Here is a 23,316-nt window from a genome sequence, read left to right as displayed (position 1 = left end):
TTGTCTGGAAAATAGACCGTGTGGCTGGGAATACAATGTGGGAGAAGAATGATGTCTGCTGAAAAAAGAGGTACAGTCTAAAGCTGAAGAACTCAGATGACCAAAAGAAATGCATACTGTCAGCTTTTAGATTAGGTAAAACTGGTTTCACGAAGTTCTGTTAACACTTTTTTTGTTGTAATAACTCTACCTATATCAAATTTTATATACCTATGCTATATTAAATTTTATATAACTATGCTAGATAGCTGTGCCATGTTGTAAGAATTCATATTCCTTTGTATGTATTATATGAGGTGTTTCTCTCTCTCTCTCTCTCTCTCTCTCTCTCTCTCTCTCTCTCTCTCAAGTGTTTAATAAGCAGTAAAAACGACACTCTCATTGAAACTTACTACTTGGAAGAAGCATTAACTATGGAGTACCGGAACGAAAGGATTCTAGCATAATGAAATTTACCCTGAAATTCAAATGTGATACTTTAAATCATACGCTGCGACTGGAGGATGAATGTAAACTTGGTCGTTTCTAAAATCAAAACAACGAACACATGCAGCCAAGCTGCTGCATTCCTCACAATGCAAACATCACAATTAATCTAAAACAGAGCTATCACGAAAGACAGCAATGTCATAATTAATTATATAATGCTTTAAGCTCAGATATTTAGTCATCCGTTTCCCTTGAACTATTTAAATAAATATCTCCCGAATTGTTTAAATAAAAAATCTCTAAACAGCGAACAAATGGATGAAGAGTAAGACGCTATTCCCATTAGAGACGCGCAGGAAAGGAAGACCAGAGAAAGACAAGCGCTTGTATATTTCCCTGCAACTCTCGTCGTGCTTTTATTCTGATTCCTGTAACAAGCTTTAGCTCGTAAATGCAGGTTCATTGGTGCTAGACTCAGTAGGATTTCCGATCCATTTCCTTGAAAGGAACAACTTTTGTGTTGTCTTCTTAAGTTTTATTGAGTTCCTTCAGTGGCTCTTTGTTCGTACATAACGGAAACTAATTAAACATCAAGTTAAATATGTAATGAAAATGAAAACATCCTACGTAATGTTCAAATAAATATTACAGAGTTAATTCCAAAGTGTTCTTGAAATGCATTTAGATCAATCTGCCTTGTAATTAAATATATATTATATATATATATATATATATATATATATATATATATATATATATATATATATATATATATATATATATATATATATATATATATATATATATATATATATATATATATATCCAATGCAGCACGAAGGAACGCGTGCTTGAGATTATCACTAAATCCAAGTCGGGAGGTGAGTGAAAACCGGGGCTTTGAACAAGTACTTTTGTAGTTTATTCTACATTTTCAAGTTCACACTGAATACAAAAGAAGTTGACAGAGATTTATATACAAAAACAGAAGGGGGGCAGGGTTACAGTTTGTTAATCTGGGCAGCACGTTCTTTGAACAAAAAAGACAGGGACAAAGGATCACGAGATAATCCAGGGTGGAGATTGACATTCCTGGTGGAAGTAGCTTCAATGAACACAGTCTCTAGCAGGTTTTGATCCTATTCTGGGTACTGTTTCAAATTCCCATTTATCTTTATTTACTAAAGTTCCTATTAATGACTTACTTCAATATTTATCACCACAATAATTGGACTTGTATAAGATTATAAATACCTACCAATGTTATTATTAATTTGATATCCCTTTGTATAAAAAAAATGTAAATTCACTTTCAATGGTAATTTTTATGAACAAATATTTGGTGTGGCTATAGGGAACCCTCTTTCGCCACTTTTGCCTAATATTTACATGGAATTCTTTGAGTCTAGACTTATTCCAAGAAATCTACTCTCTAAGGAGTTTTGGGTTAGATATGTAGACGATTGTTTTTGTATTGCAAAAGAAAATGTAAATATTCATGATTTCTTGCAAACAATTAATAATCTTGTACCATCCATAAAATTCACAATAGAATATGAAGAAAATAATTTTAATTTCTGGAAGTCTTAGTTATTAGAAATAACACCAATTTTTGTTTTAAATTTATAGGAACCCATGAATAATTTGTCATACTGTATATTCATTTTTACTCCAACCATGCTAAACAAATTAAGGTGTCAACATTTCCCAGTATGTATCTTAGGGCTCTTAGGATCTGAAGTCCTGAACTTTTGGAAGAGGAGTTTAAAATTATCGATAAAATAGGAGTTTAGTATGTTACCCTCCATATTTTTTAGAACTTTGTAAAAATAAAGCAAAAAAAAAAGACAATACAATCCAACCAGTGTTAACAATGAACTTAAGAATATTCTCTGTTTACCATTTCATCTTAATTTCATTCCTGCTGTGCCCATTTTAAAAACTATCGATATTAACTTAGTATTTAAATATAATAAAAATTTGAGAAATAAACTAATTAAGAATAGCCCACCCAATTCAAACAATATTGTATACAGTATTCCTTGCAAAGAATGTAATAAGATTTATATTGGTCAAACATCAAAAGGACTAAAAGTAAGAAGCTCCCAACACAAATATGCCATTTCAAGAGGCTTATCAAATAATGGCATTGTGGATCATTGGCTTAAGACAGGCCATACGATGAACTGGGATAAATCAACAGTAATCTACAAGGTCAACGACCATCGGAAAAGAAATCTGCTAGAGACTGTATTCATTGAAGCTACTTCCACCAGGAATGTTAATCTCCACCCTGGATTATCCCTTGATCCTTTGTCCCTGTCTTTTTTGTTTAAAGAACATGCTGCCCAGGTTAACAAACTGTAACACTCCCCGCCCTTCTGTTTTTGTATATAAATCTCTGTCAACTTCTTTTGTATTCAGTGTGAACTTGAAAATGTAGAATATACTACGAAAGCACTTGTTCAAAGACCCGGTTTTCACTCGCCTTCCGACGTGGATTTAGTGATTATATATATATATATATATATATATATATATATATATATATATATATATATATATATATAATGTGTGTGTGTGTATAATGGATAGATATACAGGCATAAATTATCTTTTCAAGAAAACTACAAAGTAGAATTTTAAAAATCAAGAATTTCTATTATTTTAAGACAATTGTCTTTTTAACAAACATAAATCTCTCTCTCTCTCTCTCTCTCTCTCTCTCTTCATTCCATATGTGTGTGTGTATATATATATATATATATATATATATATATATATATATATATATATATATATATATATATATATATATATATATATATATATATATATATATATATATATGTGTGTGTGTGTGTGTGTGTGTGTGTGTGCACGTGCGTGTGTGTGTGCGCGTGCGCGCGAGTGCGTTTGTATGTACTTGCACACACTACAACCGTTTATAAAATGAAGAGCACATACCGCAATAAAAAGGGCATTTCCGTCATAAAAACGTGGAAAATCATCGGATTCAAGAAAAACCGTGAGCCATGTTTGATCGTTATGATGTTTCGACTGGTGTTTTGTGTGTATACTTCAAAACAATTTGTTGAGTAGAGCTTCTATTGTAAAAGGATAAAATGTAGTTCCCAGAACTACCAATTCTATTACGTCGACGCATTTTCTACTTTACTTACAGAGCTATTCTGAAACAACAAAAAGAGTTCGGTTTGCTGTTGCTTTCTCATTCGCTCACTGATATTCTCTTTACAACTTAAGGTATATGTATGATTATTATAAATATATATATATATATATATATATATATATATATATATATATATATATATATATATATATATATATATATATATATATATATATATATATATATATATATATATAATATATATGTGTGTGTGCATGCATTTATGTATTAACTGGGTTATATTATGTAAATACCCTCAGGGAGTAGTATTCCTAACCCTTTAGTGACCACTAGGTTAGCTAGCAAGGTTGGTGGTACCTGGATTAGTGCCACGAATCCATTTAATACATGGATTAGTTACATAAACGTAAGCTTACCAAGTTATATATATTCAACTGCTACAAACTGTCGTGGTATCGACGAAAATTATGTACATTTTGTGAATATTCAGCCAGCCATTTATATTTTTAGTTTCTCACCGATTTCACGATGAATCTACAGGACAGAGAGGGGTGAATGATCTGGCCAGGTTTAGGGTTGACATGAACCTTGTATTTCACATACCAAAATGTCCTTTAAACGGTGGATAATCTGAATATATGACTGAACAGCCAATCCAAGACAGAATGTTACTGTTATCAGCAGAAATAAATCTTACCTAAGGAGATAAAAGAGGTGGCATAGAAAACACACTGACAAGAAAGAGAAACAACCCATGAGACATAAACTCCTCTTCGACAAACATCTCATCAATAGACCGAAAACTTCCCAGCCATCAGAAGCATTGCAATTTATCTGTGGAGAACAGAACGGGCATTTGCATAAAGAGCAGTGGCAATGAGGCTGAATGTGCCAAAAATATGAGAAATGAACATCACTAATGCACAGGACTCACTGAAGGAGATACTAAGGCAGACTAATTTGCATATCATACTGCTTCATTGATGAGACTTAAATGACTGAGCACAAGACTTGATACACAGGCTGAGTGCTGAAAGTTTATTCAGCAAGGACTTTGAAGGAGATACTTAGGCAGACGAATTTTCATACCATACTGCTTCATTAATGAGACTTAAATGACTGAGCACGACTTGATACACAGGCTGAGTGCTGAAAGCTTATCCTGCAAGGACTTGAATTCACTTGCTTTTCAGAACTTTATCGACATCAATGATGTGAAAGTTATCAGTGAAGGCTCATATATATTTGCATCAAGATTAGCAGAGTTAGTATTGTATACGCACACAAAAAATAACTTAGAGAACTTGTTGTGAAATAACAAGATGTGAAATCAACCAGACTAAACAACAACTGCCATCTTGCCTGCCGTAGAAAAAACTTGGTCCATTTCAGGCTGAAGTGAAAGGTAGTAACTCGCAAGCTCTGGAAAGATCTGTGGTCTAGCTTTAACTATTTAATTACAGCTGTCTTTACCTGTCCGACAGAAAGCAGAAATCATACGATTCATACCATCAGATCGAGCAGCATTAAAAAAAAAAAAATACAAAATAAGCATTTTATCATCCACGGCGCGTGTGAGGACAGGAATTACTGCGATAGCCAGACACCAAGACTTTATGACTAGGGATAAATCAAACACGACTAGACATGCTCGGCAGCACTAGTCTTTGTGACTTCTCTGCTAAATGTAACTGACTATGAGAGACTGCCACACTTTGATGTCATCACTAAGTGAAGCTGTGGTTATTTTCATTATCAACAATATGTTATGGAGCACAACTCACGACAACATACCGTGGCACTCTGTTAAAGTGGAGCCAAGGATTTAAAATATAATGGAACATACCAGAAACATTTAAAGACACCAAAACCTTTTAAATCAAAACATATAGTTAATTTTTGGGCCAAACCCTTTAACGTTACGAGCCAAACATCATCCTTGTAAAATGACTACCAAGTTAGTATTTCAAGAGGTTGTGATTTTCTTTTTAACGTAGAACACTTATTGCAATTTCCATGCTTGTTTTATCATTTGAACGACCATATCAGTAATCAGCCATGCTAAACAATTTGGTTGTTTAACTGAGAAAGACTTTGGACTTTGTCACTTTGTAACAGTCATGCATATTGCCAAAGCAAGATTAATCACCTGTATCACACCTCCAGCATGCAGTATTTTTCATGGTTGTTATTACTATGACAGCTTTTTCCCCTCTATAACTATATTTGGCATCTCTCTCTGGTCTTGTCCTGTTATTTACCTCCTTTAGCCTTCCCTTATCAAGATTGATTATCTTTTTCGAAGCATCTCTTTCTTCTCCTTTCTTGGTTTTCAGTAATTTTCCTCTTTTGTATGTCTGGAAAGCCTATTATGTTATTTTTATAGTGCCCTGTCTATTTTCACATTTAATGCTAATTATATAAACTCAATTTTGATGAAGAATAAGAATGGTGCAACAGTGTAATCATCATCGACGATATATGGTTTACCTTCGGTAATGATGTACCATGCTATCCAACTTTACAACTTTACGAACAGTCTGCAAGAGTAAGGTAGAAAAGCTCCATCTCGAAATGCAAAAAACGAGCTGACTAAAAAAGCACGTCGGAATTAAACTACTAAGGGTTTTCTTGGCATCTGCTATCCAAGATGAAAATGCATTAAGCTATTTTGACTCCTTGCCGCGAATTTAAGACATATAAATAAAAAAAGGCCCCACTAATAGGCAATACACACTGTTAGTGACACGTATAATGTACTTAATATATCGAGTTACATTCAGGTAACACTTGCCAAAACACTTCGAATTTAATCTACATATTTAACAATAGATTAGTTACTCTTTAAATGAGCAATGCAAAAACACCATTTTAATAACAATAACACAGGTTGCTAAAGGATGAGGAAATTTTGTCATATGGCACCTGTTTTTTGAGGTCATAGGATACGGAGGAGTGACACTATAAGGGTGTGAATAACAGGTGACGATAAAGTTGCATGCAATTTCAGGAAGAGAAAACTGTAGATCCAAGATTAGACGTGCACACCAAGAGTTCCGCCTTGGTAAAGAGTAAGGAAACATACAGGAAGAAAGGAAACAAACACATTCTTCAGAGAACTGTCACGCTGTATTGTAGGATCTTTCACCTTTCAATGTATGTGTCCCAAAAATTTTATGATTAAGGTACCTGAAATGACGGAACACATTTTCTGGTTAATTCATTCATTGGCTATGTGTAATCCTAATGGATCAGATTAAAAAAAATGTTTAGCCGACCGAATAATTACCTTCCTTACAACTACAAATGAACATTTCATAATTACCTGCATCTGTTACTGCTAGGCTTTGTGTCGACCCATCCAGTTCACCCGCTGAAAAGAAACAAGACGAAAATCACTATGTATCTCGAACTTACAAAAAATAGTAATCAGCCTTATAATTTTGAGAAATACGCAAGAATTACTTAAAAACCACAATACATAGATTCTGAAATGTGCTCGTACCCATCACAAAAGAAATGACGGGAGATGGAACCTGATACATTTCTTCTGCGTCTCATATCTTCATTCATTTTTCACCAACTTCCCTATATATCATTCTCCCCTCATCTTTATCAGTCACTTAACCTGACGAGCAGCGAAGGCTCTATTCTGTCCTCTTTCTCTCTTTTTATGATATCCTCCCGCTCTGGTAATATCTTCAGCCAATTAATGATTAAGTATACTTCCTCTCATTCCTTTTGTTCTCAAAGGTACGTCATAAAATTATTCCTCCAACTTTCGTGATCATTTTGTTTTAATCTTTTATTTACAATTAGCATTTCAGAACATAGCCAAAATATTCTCAAAGATAATGCAAATCCCTCCAAACTCTCGAAATCTTTTCAATTCTCTCACACCCTCCTTCAGCATCTTTTGTACTTAAAATCCCTACCATCCATTAAGGAATAGGCAAGTATCTTTAATAAACAGGAATGCTCTCCTCTACTCTCTCACTTTCTATAGCGAGATAACAGAAATGAAGAGTTTTCGGTTTCACACTGCTCTTCACTTCAACCGCAAAATCTTAACAATATCATACTTTTAGTATTCCGACGACCTAAACACTATGCTCTTACCTAATCCATATTTGTTACAAAAGAAGTAGTTCATAGTTGTTGTTTATCCGTATTTTCCTTGTTCCTTCTGTTTGGCTGAGATAGAAAAATTACAGCTTTATAAAATGCTTCTTGAATATATCAGCTAATGTACATACCCGCCTAAATATGGCATACCTAACCCCATTCAGTCTCCAGATTATTCGTCCTACAGAAACACAAGATATGAAACTATAAACCCAAAACTCCTACTTAAGGAAGATCATGGCTTAACGGTATGGCATTTCTTTAATGGTGACGTACGATGTCCGCCTGACGTCAGTTATTTTGTAAGATGGACTCACTATAGGCCTTCAAAAGCTAATTTTCTCATAGAAATTAATACTGTTTGTTAATCTAACTGATTTAAGTATCGATTCAAGTCTTTTCAAGCATTGTCAGTTGATTTTTTTATTTCCGATTCTCTCAGAGATGTATCATTATTTAAATTTAGGGTTCATTTTATGTTTTTTTTTATTGCATGGCTTACTGATTCATAAAGGTGAATAATTTGTATAGTTTATGCGGTATTTAAAAAACTGAAAGAGCGTGAAATGTGGCGTTGCATTGAAGCAGTAAAAGTGAAAGGATGAACCAAACTGTTTTGAGATGGTGAGGTCATGTGGAAGTAATGAAAGGTGATATGCTCATAAGAAGTTTTATATCTGGAAGTTTTAGGAAAGAGAAAAATAGGAAGACCTAGAAATTGCTGGTTAGAAGGTGTGAAGGGTATTGTATGGGCAGGTAGTGTGAGAGCGCACACTTCATAAAAGTACAAAGCTAAGTGTGAAGGGGTCTCGTTCTCTGCAAGTATAAATCTGCTACTCCTAACTTACGATATAATAGTTAAAGTATAAATATGGCAATGGCAACTGTGTTGCTTTTGCTCTAGAACCGTCCCTGTTTTGAATACTTAATGTTGGAAAAAATTACATGGACATACATACACACATATACGCACACACACACACATATATATATATATATATATATATATATATATATATATATATATATATATATATATATAAATAAAGATAAAATCCACAGAAGGAAACGGAAACACTGGAGTGCTACGAGGCCTTTCGACACTAGGTCCTTTACTTAGCAGACTGAAGAAATATAAAAGTATGTTTACAAAGAAAGCTCATATTGAAAAAATATAAAAGTATGTTTACAAAGAAAGCTTATATAAATGACATATATATGAGTTTTCTTTGTAAACATACTTTTATATTTCTTCAGTCTGCTAAGTAAAGGACCTAGTGTCGAAAGGCCTCAGCACTCCAGTGTTTCCATTTTCTAAATGATTTTATCTTTATTTATATATTCATCACGTTCCATATTTTCGTGATTCAGTTATATATATATATATATATATATATATATATATATATATATATATATATATATATATATATATATATGTATATATATGTATATATATGTATATATATCTATCTATCTATGTATCTATCTATATATATATATATATATATATATATATATATATATATATATATATATATACACATATATATATATATATATATATATATATATATATATATATATATATATATATCTCAGACTCACGCGCACAAACCTGTGAGCCGTGGAAGCCTATAAGGGCCAGCAGTGGGAGCAATGTCCATCGCGTGATTAATCCCGATGACCCACGTCCGTATTTTGTTGTGCTTCGTGTTGTAGTGAGGGAAACCCTTTGGGGATACATATTAACCTTTAATTACCTTTAGAAGTACTTCCATTTTCTTCATTCTCCATTTTCCTTATTTTTCCTCCCTTTATCTGTCATTTTTATATCCCCATTCTCTTCAGCATTCTCTCCTATTCCCCATTCGCGCCCATGTCGCATTCCCTGACCGTAATCCAGGCGAATAATGGAAAGATATTAATAACGTTCAATGTGGCTCTAACGCCAATTGATGGCATCTATTCCGGTAACATTCCAGCTGAGAAAAGTTGATTATCGCACAAAAGGTTTATTGAAAATAATCATTTAGGGGACTGTGCATTAAACGCATCAAAGGAGAAAAGATCTTTCGTCATCATTAGGTGTGTTCGCCTCCTGCCTCTGGGATATTAATGGTGAAAATCCCAAGAGTAATTTCCAGTTCAGTGTTCATAAATGTGGTACGTTAATCGAGGAGAGAGAGAGAGAGAGAGAGAGAGAGAGAGAGAGAGAGAGAGAGAGAGAGAGAGAGAGAGAGAGACCTGCGCATTTAGAGATTCTCTGCTTAAAATAAAAAGAAGTCCAGTTGTATATAAGATTACTTTCTATGCATATCAATATTTGACCATGCAATTGAATCAAATGCTGCAGTTGGCATTATAATTTAATAATGAAAACACCAAAGATGTCGATGACGATTATGAATAACACATGTAAGCACCACCTTTAGAAAAGCGTACACCGTCACTGGAACGGCGAATAAAAAATAAATTACTAAAGAATTCTTCTAACTCTTGCATCTCATGACGGGGTCAAAAAAGCAATTTACCCAGAACCTTTTAGCATCCTGCCTTCATACTTTACACCTGGTAACCAATATTGGCGGAAAAATTGAACCAGTGCATTCACGCGATCGGGAACATGAGCAAATTGAATTGTGCCAATCAATATTGTTGACGCTAAATGATATTACAAAACCTGCTCGCGAAAGTATACCGCAACCTCCATGCAAATCTACTAGGCATTCAAGAACTGTAAGTTACTGAATAATTATTAAAAACTCTTGTGTAATCCAATATATAAATGTCTGTATATATATATGCATGTATGTATATATATACTGATATATACACAAATTTATGGTTATGTAATAGATTATAATCTATTACATAAATTTATGTAATATAACAATATATATATAAATTTATGTGTATATATCAATATATATATATATATATATATATATATACATATATATATATATATATATATATATATATATATATATATATATATATATATATATATATATATACACACATTTATATATTGGATTAAACAAGAGTTTTTAATATCTCAATTATCCACCTATTTATCCAACTGTTCACCTGCCTCCCTCCGAAAAATCTAATGTATGTATTAAAAGCATGCTGCATGCCAGGTCCTACAGAGAAAGGTAGAAAACAATTTTGTCTTCGTTCCTCTGTGACGAATCCAAGGCAGAACAATGGGCGTGGTAGAGAAGGATCAAGAATAATTCAGTTTAATTAATGGTAAAGTGAATGAGAGACAAAAAGGAACAATGTTACATTTATAAAAGTAAACACCAACCCACACACATACAGGCAAACACAAACACAGACACAGTTATATATATATATATATATATATATATATATATATATATATATATATATATATATATACAGTATATATATATATATATATATATATATTTACACACACACACACGCTGTAATGAATTATCCGGGTACATATATAAAACACCGTATTTCGCGGCACACTGTCAACACAGAATGAACTTGTGCAAAATTATATACATTAAATCGTCTCATAAAATAAAAGCGTCGAGTATTTTGTACAAAACAGGAATGTTTTATGAAATATCAGGTATATACTAAGTTTGTTAAGTCTTGAACGGAACTAATGCCCTTTCATAATAATAACAATAACAATAAACATAACAAAAAGTAGTAGTAGAGAAGCTCAGGTTTATTATGAAACCTTCCTAAAAGCCTGATATTTTCCAACCGAAACGAAAACTTTCCAGGCAAATTCTGTTTCTAAGGTTAACAAAACATATTTTGTGATCCGAATGGAACAAACCCTCGAAAACCTCACTGTCAGGGCTAAATAAAGCAGCCATCTTCCTACTCCCAGTTTTTACCTCCCATAAGCTGTAAAATGGAACTTAAAATCAAAAAGGGAAAATGTCAACGTGCAACAAGAAATTAAGTGCAAGCAATGTCGAAATATCAAACATATTCCCTTGTTTATCCACGTTGCTCGCACCTTTCAAGCTATATTAAGTAATCGGCGGTCCTTTTTCTGATCCCTTTGCTTTATTTGTTGTAAAAAAATGTTTCCAGTCACATCTGTGAAGTGACTCATCATGTCACAACGATACTTGACACGATTACCCAGCTTGTAATACCATGCCTAAATGCATAACAACCGTACTTGAGTGTATTCTAAATGTTCTTGCGTATAACACTGCCACAATAAGAAAGAGAGAGAGAGAGAGAGAGAGAGAGAGAGAGAGAGAGAGAGAGAGAGAGAGTTTTCTCGGTCACAAATGAGGGATTGGAAATGGAAGGCTTAGTGCATATGAAAAACGTATGAATGGAAATTCATCACGGGAATGCTATGACATTTACTCCGGATCTCAGTCATAAATTCTATGTAACAGCACAGTTATATTATTATAAAATATTATCTCTACTGTCAAGTAATTTTGGACAGGGTAAAAAATGAAAATAATGGAAAATAATTAAGAAATGAAATGAAATTGCACAAACGAGAAGATTAAAGATACTTACAAAAATAAGAAGTAAAAAAGAAACAGTAAGGAAAATGCAAGAGAAAAAGAAAAGGAAATTATGGTCCTCAGTCCCTGGCCCTCATAACAGCGACTGATTTATGAGGTCACGTGAGGGTAACGGAGTGGTCAATACCTATCCCCAAGTTCTAATCTCGCTGACTAAGACATATTGTGACACGCCCGTGACATTAATGCAGAATAAGAGGAAATTTGATAAGTATCTTACATCGAAATTATCTTCCACGAAAATGAAGCAATTGCTACTGTGCGCAAATTATAATTTCATGCATTAATACTAGGTCATCAACATTTTTGTAATACCTCATCATCTCATATTACACTGACTGTCTCCTCGGTGAACACCCATGAATTATTTGTAGGCTTGATAACCCAGGTTTTCTCTCTTTTATTTTTCATTGGTTTCCTATGAAGCTGTCCAACTTCATTAGTCTTACCATGCTACAACTTTCACCTCTCGTTGACGAACAAAGGGAATTTCTGAAATGTGACTCGTTTATCTCAGTAATAATAATAATAATAATAATAATAATAATAAAACCCTGTGAGATGTGGGGAATGTAGTTTTTGGGTTACCATCTTGATTTGTGAAGGAATTAACGAAAATCATATCAAACTTTTCACCAGGTTATCGATCGGAACCGTAAGCATGATGTTAGTACATATAATGCAAATAGCGACTTAGTTTCATTATATATACAGTATATATACAACCAACATGTGAAAAGTTACGGCGACAAGGGGTGTTTTTAATGTTTAACCAGTTATCTGAAAAAAAAAAAACACGTTTAAAGCGAACCTGATTTGTGCTAGTAAAAGTGTATGTTATGCTATGTGTAGTATCCTACTTGTCACATGCATATGCTGACTATATGAGAGCTTTGTTAACGTATCTGGTGTTAGTTTATAGATTCACAGTGCCATATAATGAGGAGACTTTATGCCCGTAATTTCACTGTACTGAACAGAGGTCAGAATTTTGAAGTGTAGATAACTGCTTCTGGCTACAGTGAATTGAGTAGTCAGTTTATCAGCGTAAGTACTGTTTTGCACATACAGAATTTATGGCTACAGTTCTTTTGTGTTCTTTCCAATAGTTTTGGTTGTGAATGGCAAATTTGATTTCGACAGCAGTTCCTCATTGGAAGGGTCGATATCGTACTCGGCTAGCACTCTGCTAGGCCCGCGTTCGATTCTCCGGCCGGCCAATGAAGAATCAGAGGAATTTATTTCTGGTGATAGAAATTTATTTCTCGGTATAATGGGTTCGGATTCCACAATAAGCTGTAGGTCCCGTTGCTAGGTAACCAATTGGTTCTTAGCCACGTAAAATAAGTCTAATCCTTCAGGCCAGCCCTAGGAGAGCTGTTCATCAGCTCAGTGGTCTGGTTAAACTGAGGTATACTTAACTTATTTCGACAGCAGATACAGTTAATATTTCCTGGAATATCATGTTAACCGGAATGAGCACTGATGTTGTTGGAGGTCGAATGTAATTAGAGGTTGTTATCAAGACACCGCCTATTTGCCTCATGCTGTTGATAACAATCTTAATGCGACCAATCCACTCTAGTCGCGTATCTGAGGAAATTGGCACGTCTAGTGTGTGTGAATAAACACATGTCAACACGCTTGTCTTACTCACAGAATATCATTTTCAATTTCTTCTTAATATGATTAACTAGTAGACGGCCCAACGATTTGGCCATGAGAGGGTTAATTCATTCAACCTTACAAACTGGGGACAAAAACGACTTCAAATTGTAATCAGGCTGTTATAGGCGCTGGTAGGCATTCTTTCCGTTTTATCTCGAAGTAAACATCGGAGAACGTTATTACTTTCAAACATACCTTATCTCACTTTGTGAAAATGCCAGTGGTTAAAACTGTTATCCATCTGAGTTCATATATATACCATATATATATATATATATATATATATATATATATATATACATTATATATATGTATATACATATATGCACATTATACATATATGTATATATAATATATATACATTATATATATATATATATAAATATATATATATATATATTTATTTATATTTATATAAAATTACACACAGCTTTATCGGAGCATAAAAAGAAAACAAACAATTACGAAACAGCAAAAACCATCTACTGACTTAATTGCCGAATAACAGCGGGACCCTTTGCACAAAATAAAATGTCATGGTGATGCGGGTCTAGCATTAATTCCACGTAACGGGAAAAGTCTCGTCAAATATTACCTGGTTTATTTTCGTGTATATGTATCGTCAAGAGAAAATAAATTATGCACCAATGACTGAAGAATCAATAATTCATATATTGGAAATGAGTCGAGGGAAGGCTGTGTGGTCATTACTTACTCATAAGAACAAATTGGTTTCAGCTCATGCAAAATGAAAGAGAGAGAGAGAGAGAGAGAGAGAGAGAGAGAGAGAGAGAGAGAGAGAGAGTGTTGAGATCAGAAATAGTGCCACGAATACCCCACTGAAAACAATTCAGTGACTGTCAGAAGACCCCATCAGTTCCATATATCATATGTATACTCCAACCCTGGACTTTATTTACACTGGTAAAAAGCAAAAGGGTAAAGCCCATATAAAACAAAGAAACCACAGTACCTATTTCCGGTCCCAGTAAAATTAGCGCAACGTGGTTTACTGAGCCACATAGAGGCAACGAATCACCTGCTGGATTTTCAAATGGGGAATTTGGAACCGCTAGTCCATTCACTCGGTTATCCCTATAGGTTGCGAATAGATGTATATTTCCTGGTGTTCATGAACGCTTTTTGGGTGTTACTGATGAAATGTTCAACATATGATTTCAACTTTGACTCTAGATCTTTTAGTTTTTCTTTTGTCTTCAATAAATAAGATGTACAGAAGCTCTTAATTTCTCAGGAGAGTTTTAGCGGCAATGCGAACCTCTCTCTCTCTCTCTCTCTCAATGGATTAAAAGGCAGCATTGAAAATATGACCAACAAACACTTTCATTTCTTTTTACCAAATATATATATATATATATATATATATATATATATATATATATATATATATATATATATATATATACACACAAACATACACATACACACATATATATATATGCTTGAGAGTGTGTGTGTGTGTGTATATATCCAGTATATAACTTACATAACTATACAGAGGGAGAAGCTCCACAGGTATATAGCCAAATGCTCGTATGTATCCCGGTGAACATCCAACGCAATCGTCTAGACACCAGTACACAGTTCAATCTTTGCTCGCTCACCTGAGGCCCAATGGATTTTCTCAAGAAGCGGGCTCAAAGACGTCCTTCTCATCCCCTACAGTGGGACCAATCTCGATCTTTCGTTTGGGAGGAAGGAGCGTTAACCATATAGCGACGTATAGGGCCAAGCGTTCCCTATTTTAATCCCATTTCCAAAGGAGATTATTCGGCATCCTTTGATCAAACAGGAATTTCTCTTTCATCTTCCGCGACACTGTTGACGGATACAGTGGAATGTAATAAATGCTGCCATTCTTTTCATGATTTACCTTCCGGTAATTGTCAACGAACGATGATGATTAAGTCGAGAATATCAGCACTCACAGTGACCAGAATACAGCGCACAGAACCATACCTTTGATGGACTTCTAAATATAGAAGGACATGCAAAACATATCCACATTGCCTGTCAGCCACCAGCACGATCCAAGAGGACAGTGAAATGTACGCTTCGCTGGCATGGCAAAAACATCAGGCAGCTTAACTCTACTGTGGAAAAAGTTATAATTTGAATCCATATTCACAATCTGTCTATTTTTAACATCAATAGCTCACTGGTAATGACGTTTAGACTTACCGTCATCCAGCCTCTCTTTCCACAATGTCTCCTATACGCGTAAGCAGAATAAAAGTATATTGTTCCAGGCTTCGAAATACTACGCAACGTTGCTAGGGTCGTGACCGTCTCGACTTTTTTGTATTCCTTTCATTTTTGATGGTCTCTCTCTCCCTAGCGGTTGGGAAAGGCACCAGCTTCTCGTCGCTTTACTAACTAGAGATTACGGTCCCTTCTAGGGCTGGCCAGCACAGTCTGTTTTTGGGTCCCTCTCTGGTCAATGACTTTTTTCCATATTCATTACACATATTTTACAATATTCTCTGCGTCTACGAATTACATTTTTTTCCTGAACATTAAGTCATTAAAGCGTTTTCCTTAAGAATTGATGTCTGCAGTTAATCTGTAATCTTTTGTTATCAACACTGCTCTGCATTCACTTCGACATAGAGAAAATTATTGAGCCTCAAGATGTTGCTCTACATCTTTCCTCTGTTTTAATTATCTGGCATCCTTTCTCCCAGTTCTTTGAGACACAGTAACCGTCATCTTGCGGACTTTTGTTATATGATCATTTCTCCTTTTATTCAATGCACTTTAAATAACATTTACATGCCCTTTCTTAAGCCTCTCATTTCCTTCCCATAGTTTATACTGCTCTTATTTCTTATTACACCCTTTTACCTTACTATACCCACAAATGTTCCTTGCTGTGCTTATGGCTCCATCATGGGAATCTTACAAAATTATCATCTACTTTACATCTTAGCCCTTTGAATCCCAGCCATATTTCGCCCATTTTCTCCTTATAAGCTCTTCTCACCTCATTTTCATTCAACTTATGAATTTTAATTACATTTAATACCACATTTTTATCCCTTCCTCTCCACTTTAATATTCATCAACTTTTGTTTCAGTCAAATAATGATAACGTAGACTTAAAACTACCCATCTTCTCATCATTATATCAGGAACCTCACAGTTGCCAAAAATTCCATCTTTTTTCTGTCGACCTCCTTTGCATTTATATGATCAAGCAGCATCATCCTTTCACACTCTCCTTACCATGCCAGGCACAGATTCAGACTCTCCCAAAACACTGTTTTTCATTATCATTCTTTTCTATTACCCAACCATGGATATTCACATTTCCTCCAAGTACTCTTATACACACACACACACATTCACAGACTATATATATATATATATATATATATATATATATATATATATATATATATATATATATATATATATATATACATACATACATACATACATACATACATACATACATACATACATACATACGTAAATAAATTTCATAGCGTTCTATAAAATTAAAGAACCTATAAAAATAAAATTAACAAAAATATCAAAATGTTTTCATCGACACTTCTTCAACGCTCATCACAGGTAAGTCTGTAAAAAGAGTATGAGACCGATATACAAAAAGCAGTTGCGGAATAATGACTTTGGCAGGATCAGTTATGGTGATTCATTTTATTGCTTCATGATGGGAGGGATCAAGGCATAGTTGTACTTCAGTCCGAGGTGTTTGCATCTGGGTTGACCACTTTTGGGGGTGAATCTATTGATCCACCCCGTAGAGACAAGGTCATGGAACTAAATCGTTTGAGTAGCTGGATTTCCAGTGGCTCTGATAGATTCATATCTAAGTTCAGGTGATAATGGGAGGTCCCAGAATCTTCCTTATATAAAGACAACTACTTCTGTTTACGCTATGACCAGTACCCCTCACATTTACGAAAACCCCCAAGCTTTCTGGCCCTTAACTAACATTGTGAAATAGAGTTACCAGTATCCCTCCAGCAAATTTCGCTACCGGTATTGCCCGGTTTTTCATAAACAACGGGATCAGCTTCTTCATGATTCAAATACACATTAATCAACAAGCTACTGAAGGTTTTAGGATAGCTGAAAACAAACTGATTGTTGGATTATCGCTGTTCAATAACGAATGAACAATGTTCATTGAAAAGAAATAATATACACAAAAAGAGAACAAAATAAAAGAATAAACATGTTTACATGAGAAAATACAACACGACTCTGTGGAAAATGAAAAGAAAGTAAATGCACGGGAGGGCTGACAATTAAATGTTGACATACATGTAACATAAACGTCATAAAATGAACGAATGAACAATATTCATTTTAGAGACACACCATGGGGAGTTTTCAATTAGTTAAAAAAAAAAAAACGTAAATGTGTTTAAAAGAGAAATTATAGCACAACGGCATTGAAAATAAAGTGAAAATAAATATAAGGGAGGCCGACAATAAAAAAAAATAGATAAATGTATTTAGGTAAAATTATTACCAAGAATTCTAATAATGCTGATATACGAAATGATGGTTGCAACCATGCAAAAAATACATCTTGGTTGAATTAGTTGATACAAATGAGAATTTCAGAGCAGCTGTAATAAACTGACATTTAAAAAACAACCTCACTTATGAAGTATATTCGAACATGATGGTGATAATCGAAAATACAATTTTATGATTAAAATTTGCCTAAAATAATTACGTTATGTATATAACAACGTGCTTTATCAAAAAAGTTACCTAATTCCCGGGTCAATTTAAAACATCTTGCCTAGAAGATTTTATTTATAAATTGTGTTGAATAAAATTTAGATTGGTGAAAATTTTACTTCTACACTAAAACATTTATTGAAGATCTTCAAAAAACATATCAATACTGGGTACAAAACGTACACAACCAAATCCAAGTATCATCACTCAATGTATATAAATATAATACACACACACATATATATATATATATATATATATATATATATATATATATATATATATATATATATATATATATGTATATATATATATATATTTGTGTGTGTGTGTGTGTGTGTATGCCACTAACGATACGGAAAATCCATTTCAGACTTGTTAATATCGAATGACGGGAATTTGTAAAATACAAATTGTTCAATACTCTTAATAACAGCAATTTTTAACTTCACCCTGTGTCATCGATCTATCTGATACAAAAGTTACCACCATCTTTTATCAAAATGTACAACATCGTTAATGTTATATTCATTATCAGAAGAGAAGTACCATTACCTTCTGCATCTCTCTACATTAAAATTTTCCTTAGCATTAGCCAGAATCAAAATATAAGCAAAAATTACTCAAGGTGCACCCTCTAATGATATAGTACGACAACACAGTAGATGAGTGCAAAGTCAACTACTACTTAATATTGTATGGGCCATATTGTATTTCTTACGTTTACCCAAGTCAAACGTAAATAACAAATAATAATTAACAATGAAACATGGTCTTGCTATAAATAAATCGGCGAGTGAAGTCGGCAATGGCACCATATACTTCCGTTATTAATAGTAAAATACTTTCCATGAATTTCCAAAGAACAATTAAATCAAAGCGTTGTAAAGAGTTTTAAATCAATAACTCTATGGAGCTTCCATAAAGAATTGATTTGATTAAGAGCGCCAAGGACTATCACTCGAATGAAATGAAAAATCCCGCTGTTGACAAACAGTTTATAAAGGACTCTTCTATTAAGCAAGCAAAAAAAAAAAAAACCTTGTGAAAAACTTGTATGAAAAAATTACAACAAAAAAATCAAATAGGAACAAAGCGATTTTCGGAACTGATCTCCACCGTAGAACTAAATAAGTGTATATAAATAAGTGTATATTTACTGTGGGCTAACACCTGGTGCCAAAAACAGGCGCAATCATATCACTCAGAAATGATTCATCAGGAAATGGAACAAAAGTACTCATTAGTAGCGTAACTTTTATATGATTAGGAACTTGATTTCCTAGGGCTTGGCATAGAAGTAGCAATCTTTAGAGAGACAGGGACAGGGTTTAGCAGCAATAGTTTTTAATTAAGAGGAGAAAGAGAGAGAGAGAGAGAGAGAGAGAGAGAGAGAGAGAGAGAGAGAGAGAGAGAGAGAGAGAATACACTAGGTTATTCAATGGAGTATATAGCTGTACAGAACCTGCAAGAAGATGACGGCGCCGCAGTGGATTACTGTATATCTCTTACGTAACACTTATGTTATTAACTCTATGCTAAATTCCGCCAGCACCCCATGCTGTTACCCACAGAGTTAACTTCCCATCAGTTAACTCTTCCCGTCAGGTTTATAATTCTTTACCTGGTTTAACAGGGTAAACCTCTTTTTGTAACACAACAAGACGTTAAAAGTTAGGAAGGAAACTTTATGAACAGATATCATGCACCTTCTTCTTCTTCTCCGTTTAACGTGCATTTTTTCCCATTTTTCATATGGGGTAAGCACGATGCCTTCTTTTGAAGGACAGATATCATGCATATGGGTTAATAAATAAAAATAACGGCTGTAGAAGACAGAAGTTTTAATCTCGTACAAGTATTTAGAAGTAAAAGTATTACGTACCAGGGAAATTTGAAGAAAGAGGTGGAACACAGAGTGATGATGAAATCTCAGACAAAGAACTGGTTCTAGATAAGAATTCATCTCAATATAGGTAGGGTTTTATTTTTTTTTATCCCACTCTTCTTTCCGGACATGAAATATAGTTCATAAAGGTAAAGGAAAAAACCTTTTATTTTTTCTGAACTATATACGGAACATAAGTAGAGCAAGTAGGGATAAGAAACTATAAACGACAGAGAGAGTAGTAAGAGGAATATTGAACGAAAATATGACAGTGTTCTTGAGGGGTTTTAGTGATGCCCTGAGGAAGAAGTAAGTGAAGAGAGTCTTGAATACTTCAGAATTATTGGGAAGGAGACGAGACCAATAAAGTGCTGCAATGGTACACTTATAGAAGGCTTGATTACTGAAGACCCACAGTAATTAAGTTTCACGATTAAGGGCGCAAACGGAGTTGACGCAGAAGTTGTTAGGAGTTGGGACGCTTGCGTTTCATGGTACCTTTTGTTAAATGATTGTGCACAAAATAAGAGATTTGTGCGAAAATCTCTTGCTTTAATATACTCAAATGACTGATGTGAAACATACACCTTATACAAATGAGGCGAACTTGCTGATGACGAGAAAGCTGTAGTTATAGGAAGTAGAGAAGTTGTGAGTTTTGCATGGAGACTTTATAGCTGATTCAACAATCAATCTACACTTTATGCAATTCATCATCAAATGTCCACGGGTATATTCCAAAAGCACAAATAAAACATTTATAGCAATACGTTCCCAAATTCAGATATACAAATTTATAAACGCACACGAAAAGCAAAAAAATCAGGTGAAACAAACAAATTAACCTTCCAAGAAATGCTTTTCAAAAGACAAAAATTACGCACACACAAAAATCAGCAACCGGAGGCAATATAAACAAAGTAAACAACAAGAAATCCGAAACGTTCATCTGAAATATGAACTGGTACTCAGCTTTACAGATTAAATAGAACATCTAAAAATGAGGGACTTCATTTCAGCGCCATCCGGAAATGCATATATATATGAGAGAGAGAGAGAGAGAGAGAGAGAGAGAGAGAGAGAGAGAGAGAGAGAGAGAGAGAGAGAGAGAGGGTTATAGATTTTCGATATGAACTGTGAAACTGTGGTGCTAACAGATCGGACCAGGGAAAGAGGGTGAATGGAAAAAATATTACTCTGCTAAAAAAAGGAAAATACCTTTGACCTATAAAGGGCAAAATAGATAGCAGAGGGTGCTGCAACCATAAGCGTAGCCTGCAGAGATATGACCACAACAAAGCAATGCCATTTCCCATTCAGCTGGCCTTTCATTTCGATCTTGATAAGCAGTGCATACGGTCGAGTCATTTGAATATTCACCAGCGTATTTCGAGGGCCTCATACCACAAATATAAAGAATTAATTAAAAAGTCCAGTTTACATCAAAGAGATTCCCTTGCAAGGAGTAAGATGGTATAATATTCTTGCTTAAGAGCCCTCCGGGCTAATTAATTCTCAGAAAATTATTCTGTTAAAGATTTCCAGAAATCGTTGGTCGGTCTGTCAACCGATGCCATGAAATAGAGAATCTCAGAGAAAGCAAACCAATTAGTCATATAAATATATGATCACACCTGACTTGCATTATACCAGGATAAAATATCCCACAGCCGTATAATTTGTGGAATTCAATTGACAAGGTGATTAGCTGTGTGCCTTGTCGTTGTCTGGATGGCCGATGGGTAAGCATCTTCGTGAACCAGTTAATAAATCTCATGAAGAAATAGGGTTGTGTGAAGAAAAAAATTATACATGAAAAGCTAACTATAATGTATATAATCAAACAGCACTAACTCTTTTCACACACACATACACACGTACACACACACAAACACACATATATATGTATGTATATAATTTTCTTCCCACAGCTGTTTCCACTAACAATGGTAACCATCGCAACTATAAACTGAATCATGGATGTAATCACTGTGGAAAAAATTTCCACAATCTTAGCTCCTTCACACATGCTTAAAGAAGCCACATACATATACTGAGAAATTCGCCTTTACCTTGAGAGAACCCACTCACTTTCTAGATGTCGAGGCCGTTTTCTCGAAATACCTCTTTTAATCCATCTTTCAAGATTTTCTTGTATGTCTGCAACTCCTCATTCCTCCCAAAGATCATGTGTAGTCTATTCACCAACCTCTTATTCTTCGTTCTTTCCAAATGAGCCTCTGTTCCTTTCTCTCACCTATATCACTCGGTATGCGTGTCTCCACATTTCTCATACACTGAATTTTTCTTAGGCCACACACATGCATCTCAAGAGTCTTAAATTTTTTTCTTATCATTCACATCTAACATCAGCACTTCTCATCCATAAAGGAGAGTTATCTCATGCATCCTTTCATACACTCTAACCGTGGCTACTTCACAGCCACTCCAACTTTTTCCTAGTCACTTGCGCATACGATGCTACGCTCCTTGCTCGATTTATGCTGTGACTCACCTACCCTTTCGCTCTACCACCATGTAATATATATATATATATATATATATATATATATATATATATATATATATATATATATATATATATATATATATATATATATATATATATTTTTTTTATAAATATTTACACTGTTTGCCCTCGAACATTTAGGGATAGTAGTATCATATCTTTGTCCCATATAGCGTCTTCATTCAAACTTTAACGTCCGTTGGAAAGGATAGGTAGCATTTAGCCA

General features: G+C 34.2%; 1 protein-coding gene across 2 annotated transcripts in view; it reads right to left on the bottom strand.

Moving 5' to 3' along the window:
- Window positions 1–23,316, bottom strand: part of LOC136852542 (rho guanine nucleotide exchange factor 11-like) — an 846,605-nt gene that overhangs the window by 181,134 nt on the left and 642,155 nt on the right. For both annotated transcript variants that reach the window (XM_067127279.1, XM_067127280.1), the window contains one exon: window positions 6,909–6,956. In XM_067127279.1, coding sequence (XP_066983380.1) covers window positions 6,909–6,956 — 48 coding nt within the window. The remainder of the gene's footprint in view (window positions 1–6,908; window positions 6,957–23,316) is intronic.

This window comes from Macrobrachium rosenbergii, chromosome 25 (genome assembly GCF_040412425.1).
Source record: "Macrobrachium rosenbergii isolate ZJJX-2024 chromosome 25, ASM4041242v1, whole genome shotgun sequence".
Classification (NCBI taxonomy): Eukaryota; Metazoa; Arthropoda; class Malacostraca; order Decapoda; family Palaemonidae; genus Macrobrachium; species Macrobrachium rosenbergii.
The sequence above is the reverse complement of the archived record's forward strand: the minus strand, read 5'-3'. Positions and strand labels throughout refer to the sequence as shown.